Raw genomic sequence first — 23,347 nt, 5'->3', positions numbered from 1 at the left:
GCACCCTGCAAACTGATTGATCAATCTTCTTTAGTAGAAGAGCCTACCTAAAAAACAAATTGGGTGGATTGCTTAGCCAGAGATTCTGCTACATAGTTTTGGTAGATCTAATCTAGAATGACTATAGATTACACATTGATATTGCAAGCTGCTATTAAATCTAAAGGAGATTGCAACAGATTGTAACATATGTGGTCAGCTTTAGAGGCATAAATGTGCACTTAAACTATTTTAAGTGCCAATTATACTACACATACTTTATAAACTTAAAAAAAAATCTCTATGTGAACACCTCATGAGTTAACTGAGGTGTTGATTTACTAAAGGCAAATCGGCTGTTAACTTCACTAGGGAAGTTCCCTTAGAGCTTAGTAAATGAGGTGAAGCTCTGCTGTTTTTTATTTCTTTTATTTTCCTTGCATGTGATTGAGTATTCTTTGCAAAGTGAAATTTTACCACATTCACCAAGCTCTGGGGGAATTTCCCTTGCAAAGTGAATAGCCTATTTGCCTTTAGTAAATCAACCCCTATGTCTCTTTTGCCATCAGACAATGCAGAAGGTCCCAGGGGTTTCCAGGATATGAAAAAAATTTACGAAATCTAAAGCTTTGTGAGCCATGTGCTTGTCTATACTTAAAGAGGTTGTAAACCCCCAAAACATTTTTTTTTAATGAAATACTTACCTTAGAACGAGCCCCCGCCGTGCCATCCGCTTACCTGCATGACGGGCGACATGTCCAGTCGCCCGTCTTCCGGGATCGCGGCCTTCCGGCCATCTGATTGGCTGGAGCCGCAGTGACGTCACTCCCGCGCACGCTCGCGGGAGCCGACGGTCACGGCACGGGGCTCTGAAGGAACGGCACGAGCGGCCGTTCCTTCAGAGCGCATGCGCCAGTGACGTCACTGGCTGCATGTAAGGTAAATATCTCCTAAACGGTACATGTTTAGGAGATATTTACAGTACCTATAGGTAAGCCTTATCATAGGCTTACCTATAGGTAAAAGTTACAGAGGAGGGTTTACTTCCTCTTTCATTTCTTGTTTATCTTTGTTAACAAAATTGCAGTACATGTTCTTAAGGAAATGACTTCACTGGATATGGTGCTAGTCATAGCTAAATAACTCACTAATAACAATGGGCAGATCATATTTGATTGGGACCTTCCTAACTGATCTTTCATCTACACCAGGGATATACAAACTGTGACCCTCCAGCTGTTGCAAAACTACAAATCCCATCATGCCTCTGGGTGTCATACTTGTGGCTGTCAGAGTCTTACTATGCCTCATGGTACTTTTAGTTCTGCAACATCTGGAGGGCCACAGTTTGAATATCCCTGATCTAGACCAATGAATGGATGGATGTAGCACATAGAGGTTGAAAATCTTAATATGCTATACTAAGCACTTCTGATAGTGAGATGCACATACAGGCGGTCCCCGGGTTACAAACATCTGACTTACAAACGACTCCTACTTACAAATAGAGAGGGACAACAGGAACTGAGGAGAAATCTCCCCCTAGGAAGGGAAATTCACTCCTGTAAGAGTTATCATGGGAAAAAGGTGACTCCATTGGAGCTTTATCACTAATCTTTGTTTCCACAACAACCCAACATTTTTAAAATACAGCTATCATAGGGACAGAAAGTGAGATGAAATCTTCTGAACAGGGGTACAAACAGCAAAACAAATGTTACAGGGGTGCTAACCCTTCCCTATGCTATCCAAAAGATTAAAAAATTATTTTTTTGGCTGGAGCTACACTTAAAAAATGTACCTATACCTGTTACCGACTTCCAAACAAGTTCAACTTAAGAACAAATGTACAGTCCCTATCTTGTTTGTAACCCGGGGACCGCCTGCATTTTGTAACATTAGAGAAGCCCTGTTTGACCTAAAATATCACCTATCTACTGCAAGCAATGTTAACCCTGGTCATATCCTTGCAAATATTGGGTCGTGTATGACCAGCTTTTGCTTTTCTCTCTCTTTAGAAAACACACAATGCTCCAGTATCTTAACTGACACAACCCTTAGCAACCCTAGCCTGACTTATTATAGAATGTATTTTGATTCTGTTTTTTTTTTTTTGGTTGCTACATTTTAAAATTAAAGTAGAACTATAGGCAAAACTTGTATTTTTTTCATTTTGGATAGAGTAAGGGAGTCTTATAATTCCTGTTAGATTTTTTTCCGCCATCTATGTCCTGTTAAGGATATTTCCCTTTACTTCCTGTCCCATAGCCAAACAGGAAGTGAGAGGAAATCCTTGCAAATTAAGGAAATATCTTGGGGATCCCCAGGTCACCAGAACTAGTGTTCCCATTGGAAGATTTCCCCTCTATTACTTTTCTGGGGACAACTCAAAACTGGGAATTTCATTTTACTTTCACTTTCAATGACAATGTTAAAAAGGACACATAGAGAGGGTAAATCTCCTTGACAGGGGCACAGACTGCAATAAAACCTGACAGGTGTTCTAAAGGGATCAGAGGGACTGCACTCTACCCAAAATGGAAAAAAAAATGTTTGCCCTTAGTTATACCTTAATACAACTGAACCTTTGTATGAACTAAGACCAACCTACACTTTCTCGTCCTCTTAAGCTGCATTAGGTCACCCATCTCAGCTGCTTTCTTACCTTCATATCACAGTGGTGGCATGCTCCAGAGTTTCCATCATTTCTAAAGAAATAATTTTTAACACCAGCCATACCTGTGCATTGTCTTAAATGGCTTTATAGAATTAAAATGAGATCTTCTGTATACCACATCATTGAAGCCTATGTGAACTTTTTGTGCAGGCATAGTTAATATTGTTGGGCTTTAGGTGTCATTTCTCATACAGAACAATTTATAGTAGTAGTATATTAGATCTAAAATTACATAATCTCCAGTGATAATCCTAAAAAAAAAAAGACATCTCAATATAAAAAATAGTAAACAATATATAATAAAAAGAAATTTACCTATCAATAATCAAAGCACACAAGCTAAGAACTGTGATTCCCACTGAAGACTTCTGTAGAAATGGGACTAGTTTGCAGATTTCAGCACCGAACGGCCAAGTCTGAGTTATAAGCTTTAAATAGAAGATAATGTAAATAGGTATTAGTGGCAAGTAACGATTGAATTACAGGAATATACATTTCAAATTTTAAGTGTTAACCCCTTTGGCTTGTGAATGTACACACATTCTGAATATATAAATATGTGATAAATGTATGTTTTAAACCTGTTCAACATTGGCCTCTCCTGGTTCTTGATTAGAGATAAGTAGGTTTTAAATAGAGATAAGTAGTTTTTTTTGTGGACCAGGACTGGAACCATATTGCTGCACCCAATATAGACATCTACATATATTTATCTAAAATTAAAGTATTATTTTCAGTTCCTGGTAAACAGGGTGAGTTCCCCTTTGTTGCTTCTCATACCCATCCTTCTTTCCATGTGCTTGGTTTCTTCCATAGCCAACCAGGTGGTATTATATATACATTAGGGATCGAACGATTATCGGCAAGGCCGATATATCGAGGGCCATTATTGACTTTTGCCAATATATCTGTATCAGCCCCGGAACTAGCCGATATTCCAAATATTGCTCATATAAGCGTAAAATTATGTCACATAGCATAATTCCATTTACAAATGTTATTGAATATGCCACTCACATATGTACAAATTAAAGATATAAGCAATGAAGTGATGTCATGGCATCACTTCCAGGTACTGGCGCCAGATTCAAAAAAACAACAGCATTCAAAACAGCCAAACTTGGCGTTTTGAATGCTTTTAAGTGCAGAGGAGGGGTTTGGGGTCTTTTAGACCCCCAGATCCCTCCACAAGAGTACCTGTCAAGTGATAAAAATAAAAATATATATTTTTTTAAATGTACGAAAATATCGGCCAATATCGGCCAATAACGATATGCATTGGCCAAAATATCAGTATCGGCAACGAAAAACCGATATCGGTCAAACACTAATATATATATCCCAACACTTATATAAATGACTTTATGTGGCACAGCAATTGCCACTTTCTGAATGTATCAAGTGCGCTAGTACTATCTTCTCTTCTGTGCTAGTTATTTCTGTGTTGTGGTGTGTTTCAGTCATAGTTCAGCGCGAGCTCTCTCAGCGCCATATTACCACCATTATTATTTAACATCATAGTCACACACTGTCCATTTTATTACTAATATATACAACTCGTGGTTGAACAACAAATACAAACCACTTTATGGGCTCAGTCAACAAAGCTTTTAGGCCCCATTCATTCATTTGTGAATGGGACATTGTGCAATTACATGTGGGAGACCCAGCCGGATTAGCTGCAGGAGTCAGTTTCTTTGAAAGCAGTATATTCCATAAATATTTTAGTAAATTGCCATATATATATATATATATATATATATATATATATATATATAGATATATATATAGATATATATATAGTACATTTTACTGTTTCATTTCATATTTTGACTCTTAAATCTTTGTGAGAAAAACAATTTAAATAAACTTCAGCAACGTGGCAAGATAGTTTTTTTATTGTGACTTTCAAATTAATAGTTGCCTAGTCCATATGAAAGCTGCACTACATACAGAATCTAACCTCTTGAGATTATAGGGGAAATTTACTAAATTTGGAGCACTCAGGATGTGGTGCAGTTGTGCATGGTAGCCAGTCAGTTCCTAAATTCGGCTTGTATAGTTAAGCTTTGACAATAAAATCTGGAAGCTGATTGGTTTTCTATGCAGAGCTGCACCAGATTTTGCACTTTCCACTTTTAGTTAATCTCCCCCTGGCTGTGCTCATTATGACAAAACAGATGGTGAGATGAAATCTCTCCATTGCAGTGCCAGATCACCAAATAGGCAGAGTAGGCTCTGGTCTATAGGTCCCATGCCATTTATGGGCCCGTGACAACATGTCAAAATAATATTGATTTGATCTTGAAAGAAAATTACAAATTAACCTTTCTTAAATTGTTTGCAAAAGATATAAAAAATGAATCAACTCAATACTCATACTGTAATAATGTAATATACCCAAAAACAACTTAAAGTACATAAACCATAGACTTCAGATTTACATTACAGTTTGTCTCCTAAAAGCTCATCTTCTTTCATCGCTCAGTTCTTAAAAAAAATTGGTGCAACCTACATGCATATAATGTACAGTAATGATGGTCATCTCCATCTAGCTGCCGACATGCACACTACTTAGTTAAATGTTCAAACTAGAGAGCATGCACAAGCATGCACAAGTCTCCAGAAACCTGCAAGTGGGCCCCAAGGTTTTGACTGCCGAAGGGCCTTCACAAATTATAATCCAGCACTGCCCCAATTAAGTCACAGACAGAAATAAAAGCATGACAGAAATGTTAACTCTACCATACTTTATCCAAAGTGTTAAGAGATGGGCTGGTGTTAGGGTTTAAGCTTGGGATCACACTTCTCTATTTTAAAGCATATACATTTTTTATTAAAATCAATTTAAAAATGTGCTTTGGCATTTACCGTGTATAAGCCAACTTTTTCAGCATGTTTTTTCATGCTGAAAAAGCCCTCCTCGGCTTATACTCGAGTCACGGTCTCACTTACCTTTTCCCTGATCAGTGTGCATGCGCCGCTGCCTCTCAGGAAAGCCTGTACATGTTCGGCTATTCCCGGGCAGATGGCCCATGTGCAGTGATGTGTTGGTGCCGGGCGGCGCCATGTTTACATGTAAGGCGGAAAGTGAGACTTCTCCACAGCACTGCAGGTAAAGGTAAGTGAGACTCCTGTACCATGCCCGCAGCACTGCATCTCCTGGACCCTCTGTGCCATATATGTGCAATGCTTGTACCATCTGTGCCATATCTGTGCCATGCCTGTACCATCTGTGCCATGCCTGCACTATATCTGTGCCATGCCTGTACCATTTCCTGTGCCATGCCTGAACCATCTCCTGTGTCATGCCTGAATCATCTCCTGTGCCATGCTTGTACCATCTCCTGTACCATGCCCACAGCCCTGCATCTCCTGTACCATGTCCGCAGCCCCTGAACCATGCCTGCAGCCCCTGTTTTGGGTCTTGTGGTGGTCCAGTTGCGTTAAGTAGCTGCTGCATTTCCCACCCTAGGCTTATACTCGAGTCAATACGTATTACAGTTTTTTGTGGTAACATAAGGTGCCTCGGCTTATATTTGGGTCGGCTTATACTCGAGTATATGCGGTACATTGTTTTATTGGACTTTAATGCCAGTTCGGCATAAGGGCAAACAGGTGTCGTATCATGTATTCTTCTCTGTGATGGATCTGTCCGTCTATGGTCCTTTTTCTATTCAAGAGTATTAGATCTGGGAGGTGGTTGACTACAATGAACTATAGGTAGCCACTAGAAAAGAGTTTCATGAATTTGAGATACATTTGGAATGTAGTTTGGTTCATATTAAAGTATTTCTAAACCCAGGAAAAAATGTAATATTCTACAGGATACCAGTCTATCTATGTGGTGGCTGAATTCATTTGACATTTTTCAGGCTTTTACCTTTATTTTGTACCTGGTGATCCTGCCAGAAACACACTTTCTGTTCTAGGGAGACATTGTTAACAGAAAATGTGTTAGGACTACAGAATACCTCCCCCTCTCTTCTACTTCATAAAATGAGGGGAATTTTGTAGTCCTAAGTACCTTTCTGATAACACTGTTTGAGATAACACTGCAGAGTGCATGGGATGCAGGACAGCACTGGATTTCTTGCATTTATTGAGCAGATAAAACAATTTCAATGGTATATTTACCAGAAAAATGGTTCATTTTTAGGGTATACATATAATTTACCTTGTATGGAGAAATAAAAGCAAACTATAAAGCATGGAAAAAGCAACAATAAACACAAGTAAATAGTGATCTATAAAATCCAACTCAAAAATAAACACTGGGTTAGAGAACAATCCATAGGTCATGAATGTCACTGTAAATTTTCTACCAACCTCATCACACTACTTCTAATAATTCCTGATTAATATTTAATCTTGAAAACAGAGAGCAAATCTTTGAACAGCATATTTTAAGATTTATAATAATTAATTGTATTACACACACAAAAAGAAAATCAGGTTATCAACAAATTGTCCTTAATATATGCATTTAATTATTTATTCATAATTACAAAAATTCAATACTACCATTTTGATTTGGGGGTTAGATGAGCAAAATGTGGGAAATTTGGTCTTGATTGGCAATTGATAATAGGCGAATACTATTAAGTATGGTAACATACTTGTTCACTACAGACTGTGCAGCCTGTGGGTGGTACTACATTTCTCAATGATTCTGTGTTGTCACATTAACAACAGGGAATTGTTGACATGGGTCACTTGGTTTTCAGAAAAATACTGTTTGACAAGACAATACATCCTTTTTAGATTGAATTAGGTGAAAAACATCCGGACAGTGGGATATGTGTGTGATGCTAATTTGCCTTGTCATGAATGGAGTTTTAGTCTCTGAGATATTTATATATGTCACCGTCCATGTATTAAAGTGGGTGTATTAAATCATTTACTATTATGGTACTATAAGTATAAAGACAGTGCTCCAAAGTCACTATGAGCTTTAAAAGGAAATAGTGTAGATTAAGACAATATTACTCACCTGAACATGGCTAAAATTAAGAATTATACATTTTTTCATAAAAAAAAAAAAGTTGTCTCTGACAAAAAAAATGTATCTTCATTAGGTATTATCTTAACCAGTTACCAACCAGCCGCCTCGCCTGCCGTCCCTGCGATGTTCTGATTCGGGTCAGAACCGATCAGTCCTAAGGTCATAAGGTCCAGGCCAAAAAAGTAATGTAAACCCAGGCACAGGAAATTATGCTATCTTCTCTCCTGGGGCCCTATTCGGTTCCAGCGTGAGAGAAGAGAACATCAACTGTGAGTACACAAGCACTACACTCACATTAGTACACATAGGCACACATTTAACCCCTGATTACCCCCCAGTTAACCATTTCATTTCCTGTCACAGTGTACACTATATACAGTATACAGATAATTCACTGATCACTGTATTAGTGTTACTTGTGACTTCAGTTAGTGTGAGATACAGTTTGTGGTAGTTACAGGCAGTCCCAGTTAAGTTTAGGGTACCCGCCATACATCCCCTAATAAAGTTTAACCCCTGGATAAGCCCCATTTACCCCTTCATTGCCCTGTCACAGTGTCACTATTATAGTGTACAGATCGTTTTTCTGATCACTGTATTAGTGTCACAGGTGATATCAGTCAATGTTAACGTTAGTTAGCGTTAATACAGGATAGTGTCAGATTTCCCGCCGCAAAATTACTGTAGTAATACATTTTAACCCTTTGATTGCCAGTGACACACACACACACACACTAAATGCCTCCATTACTAGTATAGTGTCTGAACAGATCAATAACTAGAATCCTCAAAAGTTTAGTATAGTGTTCCTAAAATGCAGCGTTAGCGGGATCCGCCCCAACACCTGTGTTTAGCCTCTCCGCCTATCTCCCAAGAAGTGCAAAATCAGCAGATTACTGTTACTTCCAATACACAGCACACTAAACCGCAGCGTTAGCAGAGTCAGGCCTTATCTCTGCTAACACTAGCAGTTACATTTTTTGGTAGCGGTTCGAACAGTCCATGACAACCAGGTGCTTTTTTACATGTGAGTCACACTAGGTACCTATAAATTTATTGGCCAAAATGTCCAAAATGTCCAAACAGAGGTACACTAGTGAAGAGGCCTACACGATGCTGAGCATGACAGATGAGATGAGAGCAATGGTGAAGTCTCACTGTCAGAATCAGGATCAGTATTCAAACCTGTAAACAGCAGCGGCACCCTGACAGATAGCTCTGATGACGGAGTAGTGATCCCTCCTAAGGTCAGGCATACCCGACCCTGGTCTTCTGTTGCTGAGCGTTCTCGTATGCAGCAGAGTGTCGGTACTAGTGCTGCTCAACCTTCTGGTGAACTGGTGAGCACCAGCAGCCTAGTACATCCTGGTCCTAGTCAAACCAGCACTGCAGTAACACTTGGTGACATGGCGAGTCCCATAAGTGCAGTTTAAGCTGGTGCGGTGGCTAACACAAGTAGTGTCCCCAGCCACCAAGAATTCTTAGAAAGACCCTTAGAGCCCATAGTGTCCTTCCTAATACACTTGCAAATCCTGATTGGGAGCCCACTATTTCTGCGGCGCCCGTACTTCCCCCATTTACTGGCCAAACCGGAATTCAGGTGGATTTTACTCTCCTTGGTTTTTTTAGCTGTTTTTCACTGAAGATCTGTACAGATCTATTGTGGACTAATACAATTTATATGCCAATAAATTCATCACTGCCAATCCAAATTTGAGCCTTGCCAGAGAATTTGCATGGAAACGTATCACTGTTTTCAAATTTAAAATCTTTCTTGGCCTATCCCTCCTCATGGGCAATACCAAAAAGAGTGAGTTGCGGTCATATTGGTCCACTGACCCAATTCATCATATGCCCGTGTTCTCTACTGCCATGGCCAGGACTAGATATGAGCAAATCTTGCTGTTCATGCATTTCAGTGACAATGAACTCTGTCGTCATCGGGGTGACTATGGATAAGACTGGCTCCACAAAATTCGGCCGCTCATAAATCACTTCCACAAGAAGTTTGCAGCCTTGTATACGCCCCAACAAGCTGTCTGCTTTGATGAGTCCCTGATTAAATTTTCTGGCCGCCTTACTTTCAGACAGTTTCTCCCCAGCAAGCGTGCCAGATTTGGGGTCAAGATGTATAAGCTCTGTGATAGGACAACAGGCTATACATGTAATTTCTGGATTTCTGAGGTAAAATATAGCAATGTGGAGCCCCCCAACTGCCCAGATTACATGGGGAGCAAGATTGTTTGGGACTAATTATTCGGAAAGGGTTACCATTTATACGTGGACAATTATTACACAAGCGTGCCACTTTTTAGTCACCTTTTTGATTTTGTAATTGGCGCATGTTGCACCGTGCGACTTAATCACCGGGGTTTTCCCCAAGGGCTTGTAGATTCCCGACTTATACGGTAGGAGAGAGCCTGCTTGATGTGTAATAAATTGCTTGCAGTGAAGTGGAGGGACTCACAGAATGTTTTCTTTCTGTCCCCCATTCACACAGATATGACAGTCCAAATTGCAACGGCGACTGGTGTTTGTCCCTCCTGTCATGACCAACCTGGTCTCTGCATCGGGGACTGTTGCCATTGCTACCACACATTACTATAGTATTAGTATAGGGTACAGCACGGCACAGTCTAGGGCACACTGTCACACAGGGTCTCAAAAGATGTTAGATGGCTATCGCGTTTTGAGGGACGCTAGCCTGAAACGTTTAAAGTTTTTTTTACAATTAAGAAAAAAGACAAAAATAGTTGTCGTTTTTATTGAGTTAATGTTCTATTCTTACTCTACTTTTCTACTCTTTCTACTTTTACCATACTTTATAATATACATTTATACTGTAATGTTTTATTGTTACTGTTTTTTTATTGTTAACCATAGTTTGCTTTGCAGATACCACAATTCTACTGTTTTACTGCACTGTATACTGTTATATTGTAATGTTTTATTGTTACTGTGTTTTATTGTTAACCATTGTTTGCTTTGTAGGTACGCCCATCAGCTGAAGCACTGATTTGTTTTTTTCTGACACCAACAGCGTTTGCTCTCAGCATATACATAAATCAATGATTTCAGTGCTGTAGGAGGTGATTTCACCACCGCAGTTAAAAAAAAGAGCATATATGGCGAAGCATAGGAGATGGGGTGGACACAGAGGGCAGATCTCCCCTATGCTTCGCCATATAAATGTTAATACTTTTCTTGGATCAATTACATAGATTGATGCAAATGGAGAAATTTGCTATGTTCTTTTTTTTTTTTTCTTCAGCCCATGGGCTGAATGAAAAAAAAAAAGAACATTGCATGTAAGCCCATCATTAGAAATGGGTGGATGCTGGGAGGTCTAATGGTGGGCATACCACGCACTTTCTGGCAGAGATTTCTTCATCCACATTGACTGATATAAATGGAGGAATCTGTTAGGTTCTCTTTTTTCGTTCAGCCCACGGGCTGCTTAAAAAAATGAACCTTACAATATATGCTCAACAAGGACCAGCAATGTACTGGTACGTCGCTGGACTTTGAGTGGTCATACCATGATGATACCTGCAGATTTGGGCATCATCTTGGTATCATTATTTACAGCCAGCGGTCGGCTTTCATGTAAAAGCAATCCTAGTGGATAATTAGCTGTTGGACTGCTTTAAAAAGCAGTGGGAAGGGACTCCCCCCCTCTCTACCGTTTTCTCTGGCTCTTCTGTCCCACATGGTAACCCAAGATTGCAGCCAATGGTTCCATTAGCTGGCCATAGAGCTGATTGGAGACAAGATGGCTCCAATCATCTCTATGGCCTAAGATAACTGAAGCTATGAGCATTTCATGACTTCGGTTTCGCCAGATATAAACAGCGGCATTGGGAAATTGGGAAAGCATCTTATCACACCAATCTTGGTGTGGTCAGATGCTTTAAGGGCAGAGGAGAGAACTAGAGTTTAATAGACCTCAATTTGTTTTAAAAAAAGAGTACCTATCACTACTTTTTGCTATCAGAGAGGATATTTAAATTCCCTATGATAACAATAAAAATTATAAAAAATGAAAATGAAGGTGTCAAAATAAAATCAAAAAGCAAAATAAATATTAATAAAAAATAAATAAATCCAAACACCCCTGCCCCCACCCCCCATGTTTGTGCGCAAAGGCGAACTCAAGCATAGGTCTGGTGTCATATGTAAACAGCATTTGCAGCATGCATGTGAGGTATCGCCACGAACGTCAGATTGAGGGCAGTAATTCTTGCAGTAGACCTCCTCTGTAAATCTAAAGTAGTAACCTGTAAAGGCCTTTAAAGGCTTTAAAAAATGTACGTAGTTTGTTGCTGCCACACAGGCGTGCGCAATTTTAAAGCATGTCGTGTTTGGTATCTATGTACTTGGCATAAGATCGTCTTTTATATTTTAACAAACAATTGGGCAACATATAGTGTATTTGTGCACTACATTTAAAAAAGTGTTTTTTTCCCCAAAAAATTGCATTTGGAAAATCTCTGCACAAATACCGTGTGACAAAACATAATTGCAACACCTACCATTTTATTCTGTAGGGCCGCTGCTTTAAAAAAATATATTGTTTGGTGGTTCAAAGATATTTGCTAGTAAATAAAGAAATGATTTTTTCATGTAAACAAAAAGTGTCAGAAAAGGCTTGGTCTTCAAGTGGTTAGAAGAGCGGGTGATGTGTGACATAAGCTTCTAATATTGGGCATAAAATGCCAGGACAGTTCAAACACCCCCCCCAAATGACCCCTTTTTGGAAAGTAGACACCCCAAGCTATTTGCTGAGAGGCATGTTGAGTCCATGGAATATTTTAAGTTTTGCCAAAAGTTTTGGGAAAATAACAACATTTTTTTTTTTTTTACACAAAGTTGTCACTAAATGATATATTGCTCACACATGCCATTGGTATATGTGGAATGACACTCCAAAATATATTCTGCTGCTTCTCTTGAGTACAGGGATACCACATGTGTGAGACTTTTTGGGAGCCTAGCTGCGTACGGGACCCCAAAACCAATCACCACCTTCAGGTTTTCTAAGGAAGGGTGTAAATTGCTTATTTTACTGCCACACTACCTATCACAGTTTCTGAGGCCCTGAAAATCAAGATAGCACCCCCCCCCAATGACCCTATTTTGTAAAGTAGACACTCTAAGCTATTTGCTGAGAGGCATCTTGATTTAATGGAATATTTTATATTTTGCCACAAGTTTCGGGAAAATGACAAAAATGTTTTTTTGTTTATGTTTTACACTAAGTTGTCACTTAAATTATATATTTGCTCAAGCATGCCATGACTATATGTGAGACTTTTTGGTAGTCTAGCTGCGTACAGGACCCCAAAAACTAATCACCGCCTTCAGGCTTTCTAAAGGGCGTAAATTGTTGATTTCACTTCTCACTACCTATCACAGTTTCGGAGGCCATTAAATGCCAAAATAGCACAACCCCCCCCCCCACCACCACCACCCGTGACCCCTTTTTGGAAAGTAGACACCCAACAGCATTTGCTGAGAGGCATCCTTTTATAAGTTGTACTGGTGATTTAATTAGATTTTTGTGAGCTGTGTATCAGATGGTTATTTACAAAACTTCTTCTCAAATACAAAAAAATACTATATTGCAGCTTACCAATTATTAAATGTGATGGCTGCATTTGTGTTTTTTGCTTTCCTCTGGATCATCTGTGGGTATAGGATTGTGTATATTGGATAGTAAATATATACAGTGGGTAAAATAAGTATTGAACAAGTCACAATTTTTCTAGGTAAATATATTTCTAAAGGTGCTATTGGCATTAAATTTTCATTACATATCGGTAACAACCCATGCAATCCGTACATATAAAGAAACCAAAACAAATTTCAGAAATGAAGTTATGTGTAAAAAAATGGAATGACACATCGAAAAGGTATTGAACACATGTAGAAAGGGAGGTGCAAAAAGGCATGGGAAGCCAAGACACCAGCTTAAATTTATTAGTAATTAGAAAGAAATCTTGCCCCTTGTCAGTACAAATTAATATTGGCAGGTTTAGTGTCAACTGATGGCCTATAAAAAGGTGTCTCATTACCAAGGTGTCACACAAGAAACATCTAATGATGTTACCCATCAGAGCAAAGACCTCTGTCAAGACCTTTCGTAACCTTATTGTTGCAAAACATACTGATGGCATTGGTTACAGAAGGATTTATAAACTTCTGAATGTTCCAGTGAGCACTGTTGGGGCCATAATCAAGAAGTGGAAAGAACATAATTTCACCATAAACCCGCCACAACCAGGTGCTCCTCACAAGAATTCTGACAGTAAAAAGAATTATCAGAAGATTTGTCCAAGAGCCAAGGACCACTTGTGGAGAGCTTCAGAAAGACCTGAAATTAGCAGGTGCAATTGTTTCAAAGAAAACAATAAGTAATTCACTAAACCGTCATGACTTGTATGCACACTCACCATGTATGACTCCATTGCTGAAGAAAAAGCATGTTGAAGCTTGTTTAAGGTTTGCTTCAGAACATTTAGAGAAATACTGGGAGAATATAGCCTGGTCAGATGAGACCAAAATTGAACTCTTTGAAAGCCATAATATGTCAAATGGCACTGCACATCACCCCAAAAGCACCATACCAGCAGTGAAGTTTGGAGGTGGGAAAATCATGGTGTGGGGCTCTTTTTCAACCTACGGTACTAGCAAACTTCATATCCTTGAAGGAAGGATTAATAGAAAAATTTACCATTTTTGTACCAAGACATTCTTGATAAAAATCTGCTGTCATCTACCAGGATGATGACAATGAAATGAGGTTGGACATTTCCGCAAGACAATTATCCCAAACACAAAGCCAAGGACACTCAATTGGTTTCAAAGAAAGAAACTAAAGCTACTAGAATGGCCCAGCCAATCACCTGACTTGAATCCAATAGAAAATCTATGGAAAGAACTATAGATCAGAGTTCATAGAAGAGGCCCACTGAACCTTTAGGATTTGAAGACTATTTTTGTGCAAGAAGGGGCCAAAATCACACCTGAGCAATGCATGCATTTTCTCCATACATGAGGCATCTTGAAGCTGTCATTACCAATAAAAGATTAAATAAGTTTCAGTAAGCGTGTTCAATATTGCATTTTATTATACATAACTTAATTTTTGAACTTATTTGTTTTGGTTTCTTTGTATGTATGGAATGCATGGGTTTCTACCTACATGTAGTAAAAATTTCATGTCAATAGCACCTTCAGAAAAATATTTACCTAGAAAAATGGTGACGTGTTCAATCCTTATTTTACCCACCTTATATATATATATATATACACACACACACACACACACACAGTATATTTATACCTATGTACATGCACTGTATATAATGTAACTGCAGCAACTTTCTGGGTATTTTACTTCCACTGTTCTGCTCTGTGCTCATTTCATACGGTCAAATGTACACATCAAATCAGTTCCTTTCTAGTAGGATTATAGTTAGTGACAGTAGGACAGAAGTCTAAGAGAACAGTTACAGAATAGTTTTGAGTTAGTATATTTGATAGTGTATTTAATCTTGGTTAGTTTTGCAGCATTCCAGATTTAATATTACTGTAGTCTTAGCTTTAACTGACTTTGTTGGTAAATACTCTATCCTACAATTACATCTAAGAAGCCCATAGGCCAAAGTGATAATGTACTGTACATTCTTAATGACTGATCCTGCATCAAGTACCTCTCATGTACTGATGCATTTCTATGTATACTTTTCTTTCACAATTATTAGGATATGTCTGCCACTTTTGCAAGAAAACTTACAAATCTAAGCATGTTCTGAGAGGAACCAGGCATCCTACTATCCAGTGAAAATTAAACAGTTATGGAAATGTAGTGGTTGGGGATGTGTTTTTCTACCCCCCCTCCCCTTTTCCATTTATTAGATCATATTGCCATCTTTCTATATACATATATATCTTATGCAGATACGCATCATACGCCTGCACATGAGGAAGTGGAAAATTGGTCCACGATACGCGTTGAGCCTGTTTGATGCAGTTATCATACTATTAAGTGTTTCACAAATCGTATTATTCTATGGAATTGTGCAATGTTGTTTTTTTTAGAACCTGTACTTGGGGACTGCACATCAGCTTACATTTTTAGCCTTTTCATATTTTGTAACATGTTATGTTTTTTACATGTATTTCTATGCAACAATAAATGTGGTACTGTGTATTAATTTTACCAGCTGTGTCATAGTCTCATTCAATGTCCCAACCTTCTCCTAATTAGAATGAAATGTAGTTGTTGTTGATTATTTCATTTCTGTATCAGCTACATTACATAAAATATTCTTGGGCAGATGAAAGTGAAAAAGAAGGCTCGTGAATTTTGCTTTCTCCAAATAGTAAATGCCTGCATATGCCTGCCTGCAGTCTTGAATGTCCTATGTAGGTGAAACAAAAAATCAGGTACAGACTAGGGCAGGTCATGGATTATGCAATTGTCTTTCCTTCAAGCACAGGTTAAAGGGAAAGAAAATGCTTGATTCCCCCATCAACACAGTTAGTGTTGATGAGAGAATTGCTCCCACTGCCCTATTGTGTCCTGACAGCAGGAAGTTTCCTTGCCATCAGAATCCAATGATCACTGCTTGCCGCTATAGTCACTGGCAGTGATCGAAAAAAAAAAAAAAAAACTTTATTACAATAAGCTTGTCCATAAATGGATTGAAATTCATTTGTCTATAATTGGCTTTAGGCAGCCCAAAAATGAGCCAGCAAGTTTAATAAAAAAAGCAGACTCTATTCCCCTATCCACACTTGAGGTGGATAGGGGAATTCTCCCTGCTGAGCCTTTTCATACTGACAGTGGGGATAATAAATCCCTGCTGTTCAGAATAGAATGATCAGCATTGCAGTATATAGCCTAAAGCGCTGATCGAGTAGGGAAAATGCGACAGGGCGGTTGAACAAAAGTCAATCAGTAGATCGACTTTTGTACAACCACAGTGGCCATACATGGATGGAAATTTGACTGGTGCCTGCTGAACGGGGCAAATTTAGATCCATTTATGGCCGGCTTAAGGATTGGTCCTATCCCATCCCCTCGCTTAAAAGGCATGCTATGCACTTATGCTAGGATTGGGACATTTATCAATCTGGGTAAGGGTTAGGGGGGATAAAAACAATTTAATTCAGTATTAATCGAGTTTTTGCATATTATAACATTGAATGCAGTGATGATTCCATTAATTAAAAATACTTTTGTTTTTTTTTTATATCTTACTCTTGTCCAGTGTTTTCTTTCCACTCTCCACTTCATCCATGTATCGTTTCATATTTAAATATGGTTAGCGATTTTCCCTTTTTAAATGTATTTTTCTTTGTGTTGTGAAAATAGCGTGGTGCTGATGGTAGGGGAAGGGGGTACCGTAATGTAAGCACTGAGAGCCTTGTTAGCTGACCATACCAAAAAAGAAACATGGATCTTGGCAGTGAAGTACAGGCCTTAAAATCACTTCTGTTATTAGAGCAATGTTCATATAAATCTGTATTATTTCTGGATGCAGTATTTTCCAGTGCAGTTGTGTAAGTAAAACAAAGGTTCCGTCCCACCTTGGTTTACACCAGTACACTAAAATGAAAGGAAAATATGAAGCATTGCTTCAGCTCGGAATACAATACAATGGAATTTACATTTGTCTGTCAAACATGAACACTCCTCAACTCTTATGCTGTCCACATACTGTATATGTAAAAAAGTTATTATCATTTCATATAATGCCAAATTTAGGAGGGATTCTGATTCTGGTAGTTAAAAATATTTTACATTTTATTAATTTATACATTCAATAGTTGGGCCATATAATATATAGTATTTCTGAGAGCACCCCACTCTCTTAAAATCATGAGGTAGGTCTCTGTATGCTTAAAGAGTAACTAAAGGCAAATCTTTTTTTTCAGTTTTGGATAGAGTGAAAAGGGATTAGAATACCTTTCAGTATTTGTTCCTGTCTGTTCCCACAATATGGAGGTTCTATTTCTCTATTTGCCGTGTGTACTGTTATCATTGAAAGTAAAAGTAAAAGAAAAATCCCAAATTTTGGAATTTTGGGTTGACATCAGAACACTAATAGAGGGGAAATCTTCCTCTTTGACACACCAGTATTTCCTCATTTTGGAGGGATTTCTGCTCATTTCCTGTTTCCTGCGTTGGCCTTGGGGCAAGAAGTGAGGGCAAATCTCCCTAATGGGACACATATGGCAAAAAACTGACAGGGGTTATACCCCTCCCTTAATCTATCCAAAATGAAAAAAAAAGAAAAGGTTTTACCTTTAGTTACACTTTAACAACCTCTACTTTGAGAGATCTTCTGTATCCGGTAGGTGGAAGCAATGCTTATCCCTATTCATGCTACAGCTTTCTGTGTGTGCTAGATAATTTTCATGACTATATGATCCCCTACGTGAGCATAAAGCTAGCCAAACATGGTTCAGCAGGGACCAGCTAAATTTCAATCCATCTGTGGTCTTTCCCATTAATGAGAAATTGATCTAATGATTCATTTTTGTTCAATCAGTGATGCAGCCAATCAGCTGAGGCATCCCCGCTGTCAGTATACAATAGCCCAGTGGGGAGAATTTCTCTATGCACCTTGCTTGTGTGGCTGGGGGAATATGTTCAGTAAAAAGAATGACCCATGTATGCCCAGCTTAAGTCTGTCTGCAGTAACCTGCAATTGCTCAAAGAATGCACATAGTAAACGTGTTAAAGTGCCAGTTGACCACATTAAAGGGTACCAAACTATAGAGGAGCTACAGAAATATTAAGGAGTTCAAACTATTGTCCCTCTAAGTTTAGTAGAAAATTCTGCCATGATAAAATTGTAATTTACTGCCAATCTAAGAGAGATACATTAAAGTTGAACTCAAGGAATTTAATTTCTAAGGAGTTATATTTTCTCCTTACTTATATTGTGCCATCTTGGCTCAGTATATGCATATATGATATCCAGAAGGCCAGTGGAGATGCTGTAAATCACTGTATTTACCTCACTATTAGAGACCCCGATGAGGATGACGAGCATGCAGATGAGCTTCCCTGAGACGGTTTCTGACAGTTTGGGCATAAATACTTTCGTTATGCAAACCGATTGTTGCAGCAGCTGTCCGGGTGGCTGGTCTCAGATGATCTTGGAGGTGAAGATGCTGGATGTGGAGGTCCTGGGCTGGTGTGGATACACGTGGTCTGTGGTTGTGAGGCCAGTTGGATGTACTGCCAAGCTCTCTGAAATGCCTTTGGAGATGGCTTATGGTAGAGAAATGAACATTCAATTCATGGGCAACAGCTCTGGTGGACATGCCTGCAGTCAGCATGCCAATTGCACGCTTCCTCAAAACTTGCGACATCTGTGGCATTGTGTTGTGTGATAAAACTGCACATTTTAGAGTGGCCTTTTATTGTGGCCAGCCTAAGGTACACCTGTGCAATAATCATGCTGTCTAATCAGCATCTTGATATGCCACACCTGTGAGGTGGATGGATTATCTTGGCAAAGGAGAAGTGCTCACTAACACAGATTTAGACAGATTTGTGAACAATATTTGAGAGAAATAGGCCTTTTGTTTACATAGAAAAAGTCTTACATCTTTGAGTTCAGCTCATGAAAAATGGGGGCAAAACAAAAGTGTTGCATTTATCATTTTGTGCGGTATAGAATGCCTTGCATTGTTTTCAATGAATACCAGTTGTTATCTGGATGAGGTTTGAGGGGAGGGGTGGTGATGTCGCAATCTCCACCTCATCCAATCAGAGAATGCCTCAAACCCTTGAAAGAATGTCAAGGCATTCTATGAATGGTGAAGGTGCTGAGTAAGCCCTGAAGATCACAGCTCTCATTGCATGTAGGACTTCTACATGATTTACAGCTTCCCTAATAGCCCTCCAGATATCAATTATTTATACATACATCAAGCCAAGCTAGCCTAATGTAGGTAAGCAAAAAATATAATTCCTTTAGTTTAACTTTAAGACCACATTTATTATGTCAGAGGCAATTCATGGGTTAAATAACATGTTTCCAGCTATACATTAGTGCAGGGAGTCATAAAAATGAATGTCACACGTGTTTAGCAGTTATGATATGCAGGCTTTAAAACATCATAGTTTTTGGGTAATTTATCAAGCAGTGAAGGAAATGTTTCTGTTACAATAATTCATATTAAATATAATAATGAGTGACAGGGGCTCCATTTATAACAAATAAGCAGAGCATTATTCTGTTGGGGGTAGCATTAGCTGTAGAAAGCTGTAGCTGTAGAGTGAGTTTCTCAGCATTTTTTAGCTGTAGCAGTTTTTTGTTTTATTTTAGCAAAACTATACTCCCATAAAAGCTTGAGGCTCAAAAACGCTGATAAACGCTGAATAGCCAAATTTTTTTAGTGTTTTTCAGCTTTTATCAGAGTTAGAGCGGTTTTACAGCTGAAAAACTCCTCCTGAAACCCACTAGTTCTGGGGAGTTTATTAGCTACAGAAAAAAAAATCTGACGACAAAAACAAGAGCAGCTGTAAAAACAACCAGTGTGCATGAGGCCCATATGTATAAACTGACTTCTAAAATATGTGGCTTGTAATTGAAAATGAGTTTATGGGATATGTTTAACCTGAGATAACTATAACTGAAAGTCAGCAATTGTCTGTTAATGAATTAGTAACCTGCTGTTATGTATGTCCAAATGACCACTTACCAATTAAAATCTGTATTGGAAACAGAAAATTGGCTTTAGTTAAAGTCTATGTCAAGCCAAAGCTTTTTTATTAGCTTCGGCAAAAGTAAAAAAAAAAGATAAAACCCTTGTGGGGGTGTCTAAGTACTGATGGGAGGCTTTCCCTTAACTTCCTGCCCTGGAGACAGAAGAGGAAGTTAATAATAAATTCACAAAATAAGAGAAATTTCCCTTTTAGACAGCTGCTATTGGAACAGATGTTCCCACCAGAAGACTTGCCCTCACCTCTGGTGAGAATGTTTGTATACAAAGAGAATTCCCCTTTTGGAATGGGACTGTGAATGCCACTAGACACTGTATATTGTACAAACAAAATAGCTTTATTATTGAAGTTACAAATATTGAACAAACAGAAAACAAGAAAATACAAAAATCACAAACACATACAGGGCATTAAAATATGGATGCATTTGACAGACCATGTACCAGACCGCATTGAGGACGCTCAGATGCATATGGTGATCATAGAACCGGAAACGACCCTACGCGTTTTGGGCATAGAATAAGCCCTTCCTCAGCCCTTAACAGAGGATGCCAAGCCCTGGGACACATAGGGAAAGATAACCATACGCTGTGACCCTGCCAATACGGGATTAGCATTACCCTTTACTATATATGACCCTCTGTGGTCTCATTCACCTCATATATTACAGGTTCAGTAGATGAGCATATCCCCTTCTATGGGAGTGGTCCCCATTGAACCATATACTTTCCGATCATCGTGGTGCCCTGTCGGTCCCTCTGGGCAGCTACTACAACTTTTCTTACGCTCTCACGATTTCTTAGCCCTGAACGGACCCGTGGGAACTTGGGCATCCCTCCATACTGTAGCGATACCGTTTTTAATTCGACAGACCTGTCCAATCCATTGTTTGGACGCAAAGGGCATAATAAGTGCTTTATCTGGAACTTTGGGTGACCCCTGAGGAAGGGCTTATTCTATGCCCGAAACGCGTAGGGTCGTTTCCGGTTCTATAATCACCATATGCATCTGAGCGTCCTCAATGCGGTCTGGTACATGGTCTGTCAAATGCATGCATATTTTAATGCCCTGTATGTGTTTGTGATTTTTGTATTTTCTTCTTTTCTGTTTGTTCAATATTTGTAACTTCAATAATAAAGCTATTTTGTTTGTACAATATACAGTGTCTAGTGGCATTCACAGTCCCATTCCAAAAGGGGAATTCTCTTTGTATACATACTAACCAGGGATGATGGCCACTGACACTGGGCACTGAGTGTGTGGGAATACTGTTCTTCTCTGGTGAGAATGTTAAATACATGCATCAATACCCTGTGCTTAACCACTTCAGCTCCTGAAGGTTTTACCTCCTCCACTACCAGGCCATTTTTTGCTATTTAGCGTTGTGCTACTTTAACTGGTAATTGCGCAGTCATGCAACGCTGTACCCCAAAAAAAGTTGTATCATTTTTTCCATACAAATAGAGCTTTCTTTTGATCACCACTGGGTTTTTTATTTTTTGCGATATAAATGAAAAGGACTCCAATATTTGACCCCCCCCCCCCCACAAATGTATTACTTTTTGCTGTAAAACATATCCAATATTTTTTTTACAAAAATTAAGCTTCTTCATACATTTTGGCCAAAATGTATTCTGCTATATGTTATAAAAATAACCCAATAAGTGTATCTTGATTGGTTTGAATGAAAGTTATAGTGTTTACAAACTATGGTACATACAGTATAGTTGAAATATAATGGGAATGCAATAATGTGAAGAGCATCTGACACTAACTGATGCTGGGGGGCAACTGATTACCTTCCACTGGTGAGTACGCTGCTTTTCCTGTACGGGCTACCCATCCACAGTACAATGCGGGTGGGCGGTCGGTAAGAGTTTAAGTAGCATTTAATCAGCTTTTTTAAAAAGCCTCATAATCACCCTCAATGTCTGCCATGAATATTACAGTGTGCACCACACAGTGCAGTACGCTTAGAAACTGTAGCAATGTGTTTTGTTAAAAATTAAACAGCATGCTGCTTTTATAAGGTATCAATGCTTATCAGCTGCCTCCATTCATTTCAATGGTTGCACGCTGTAACCACCCTGTAAAATTGCATACAGCAGTTAGTAAAACCTTTACAAATTGTTAGCTGGGGAAAAGCAGTGGAGGTTCCTGTATCCCAGAACATACTGGGAAATAATAGAGAAAAATCAATAGTGTAAATAAATAACAAAAATTTAGTCTAACAATCTCAAGAAGGGTATGAAACGGGAACACCTTCATGTGGATATAAAAATAACTTTTGAGAGTATGCCCACAATTTGTGGTAAAGGATATGAAAATGCCCTTTGAAAATTGTCTTTTAGACTATGGGATGCGCCCCATACCAATGTAACATCCTCCTCCTTTTCCCCATTCAAGCAGGTGAGAAGACATCCACAGGGGGGGCGAAGGGCACTGTGGTGATCAGAGGCAATTACTGAAGAGTTTCTGGTGTATGGGACTGTACCCCTTTTTTTCACGGACATTGAATCATTTATTGATGGATTGTATATACAATATCTCACAAAAGTAAGTACACCCTCACATTTTTGTAAATATTTTATTACATCTTTTTATGTGACAACACTGAAGAAATTATACTTTGCTACAATGTAAAGTAGTGAGTGTACAGCTTGTATAACAGTGTAAATTTCCTCTCCCCTCAAATAACTCAACACACAGCCATTAATGTCCAAACCGCTGGCAACAAAAGTGAGTGCACCCCTAAGTAAAAATGTCCAAATTGGGCCCAATTAGCCATTTCCCCTTCCCGGTGTCATGTGACTCATTAGTGTTACAAGGTCTCAAGTATGAATGAGGAGCAGTGGCCAAGACCATACAGCAGTTTAACAGGACAGGTCCTGCTCAGAACAGGCCTTGCCATGGTCCACCAAAGTAGTTTAGTGCA

General features: G+C 38.9%; 1 protein-coding gene across 1 annotated transcript in view; it reads right to left on the bottom strand.

Annotated features, from left to right (window-relative positions):
* EDNRB (endothelin receptor type B) overlaps positions 1-23,347 on the bottom strand; it is a 48,000-nt gene that overhangs the window by 13,413 nt on the left and 11,240 nt on the right. The window contains exon 3 of the mRNA XM_082245680.1: positions 2,972-3,084. Within this exon, the coding sequence (XP_082101806.1) occupies positions 2,972-3,084 (113 nt within the window). The remainder of the gene's footprint in view (positions 1-2,971; positions 3,085-23,347) is intronic.

The sequence above is a fragment of the Pelophylax lessonae genome, assembly GCF_965119305.1.
Source record: "Pelophylax lessonae genome assembly, chromosome: 2".
NCBI lineage: Eukaryota > Metazoa > Chordata > Amphibia > Anura > Ranidae > Pelophylax > Pelophylax lessonae.
Note: the sequence above shows the minus strand (reverse complement) of the source record. Positions and strands in the feature narration are given on the sequence as shown.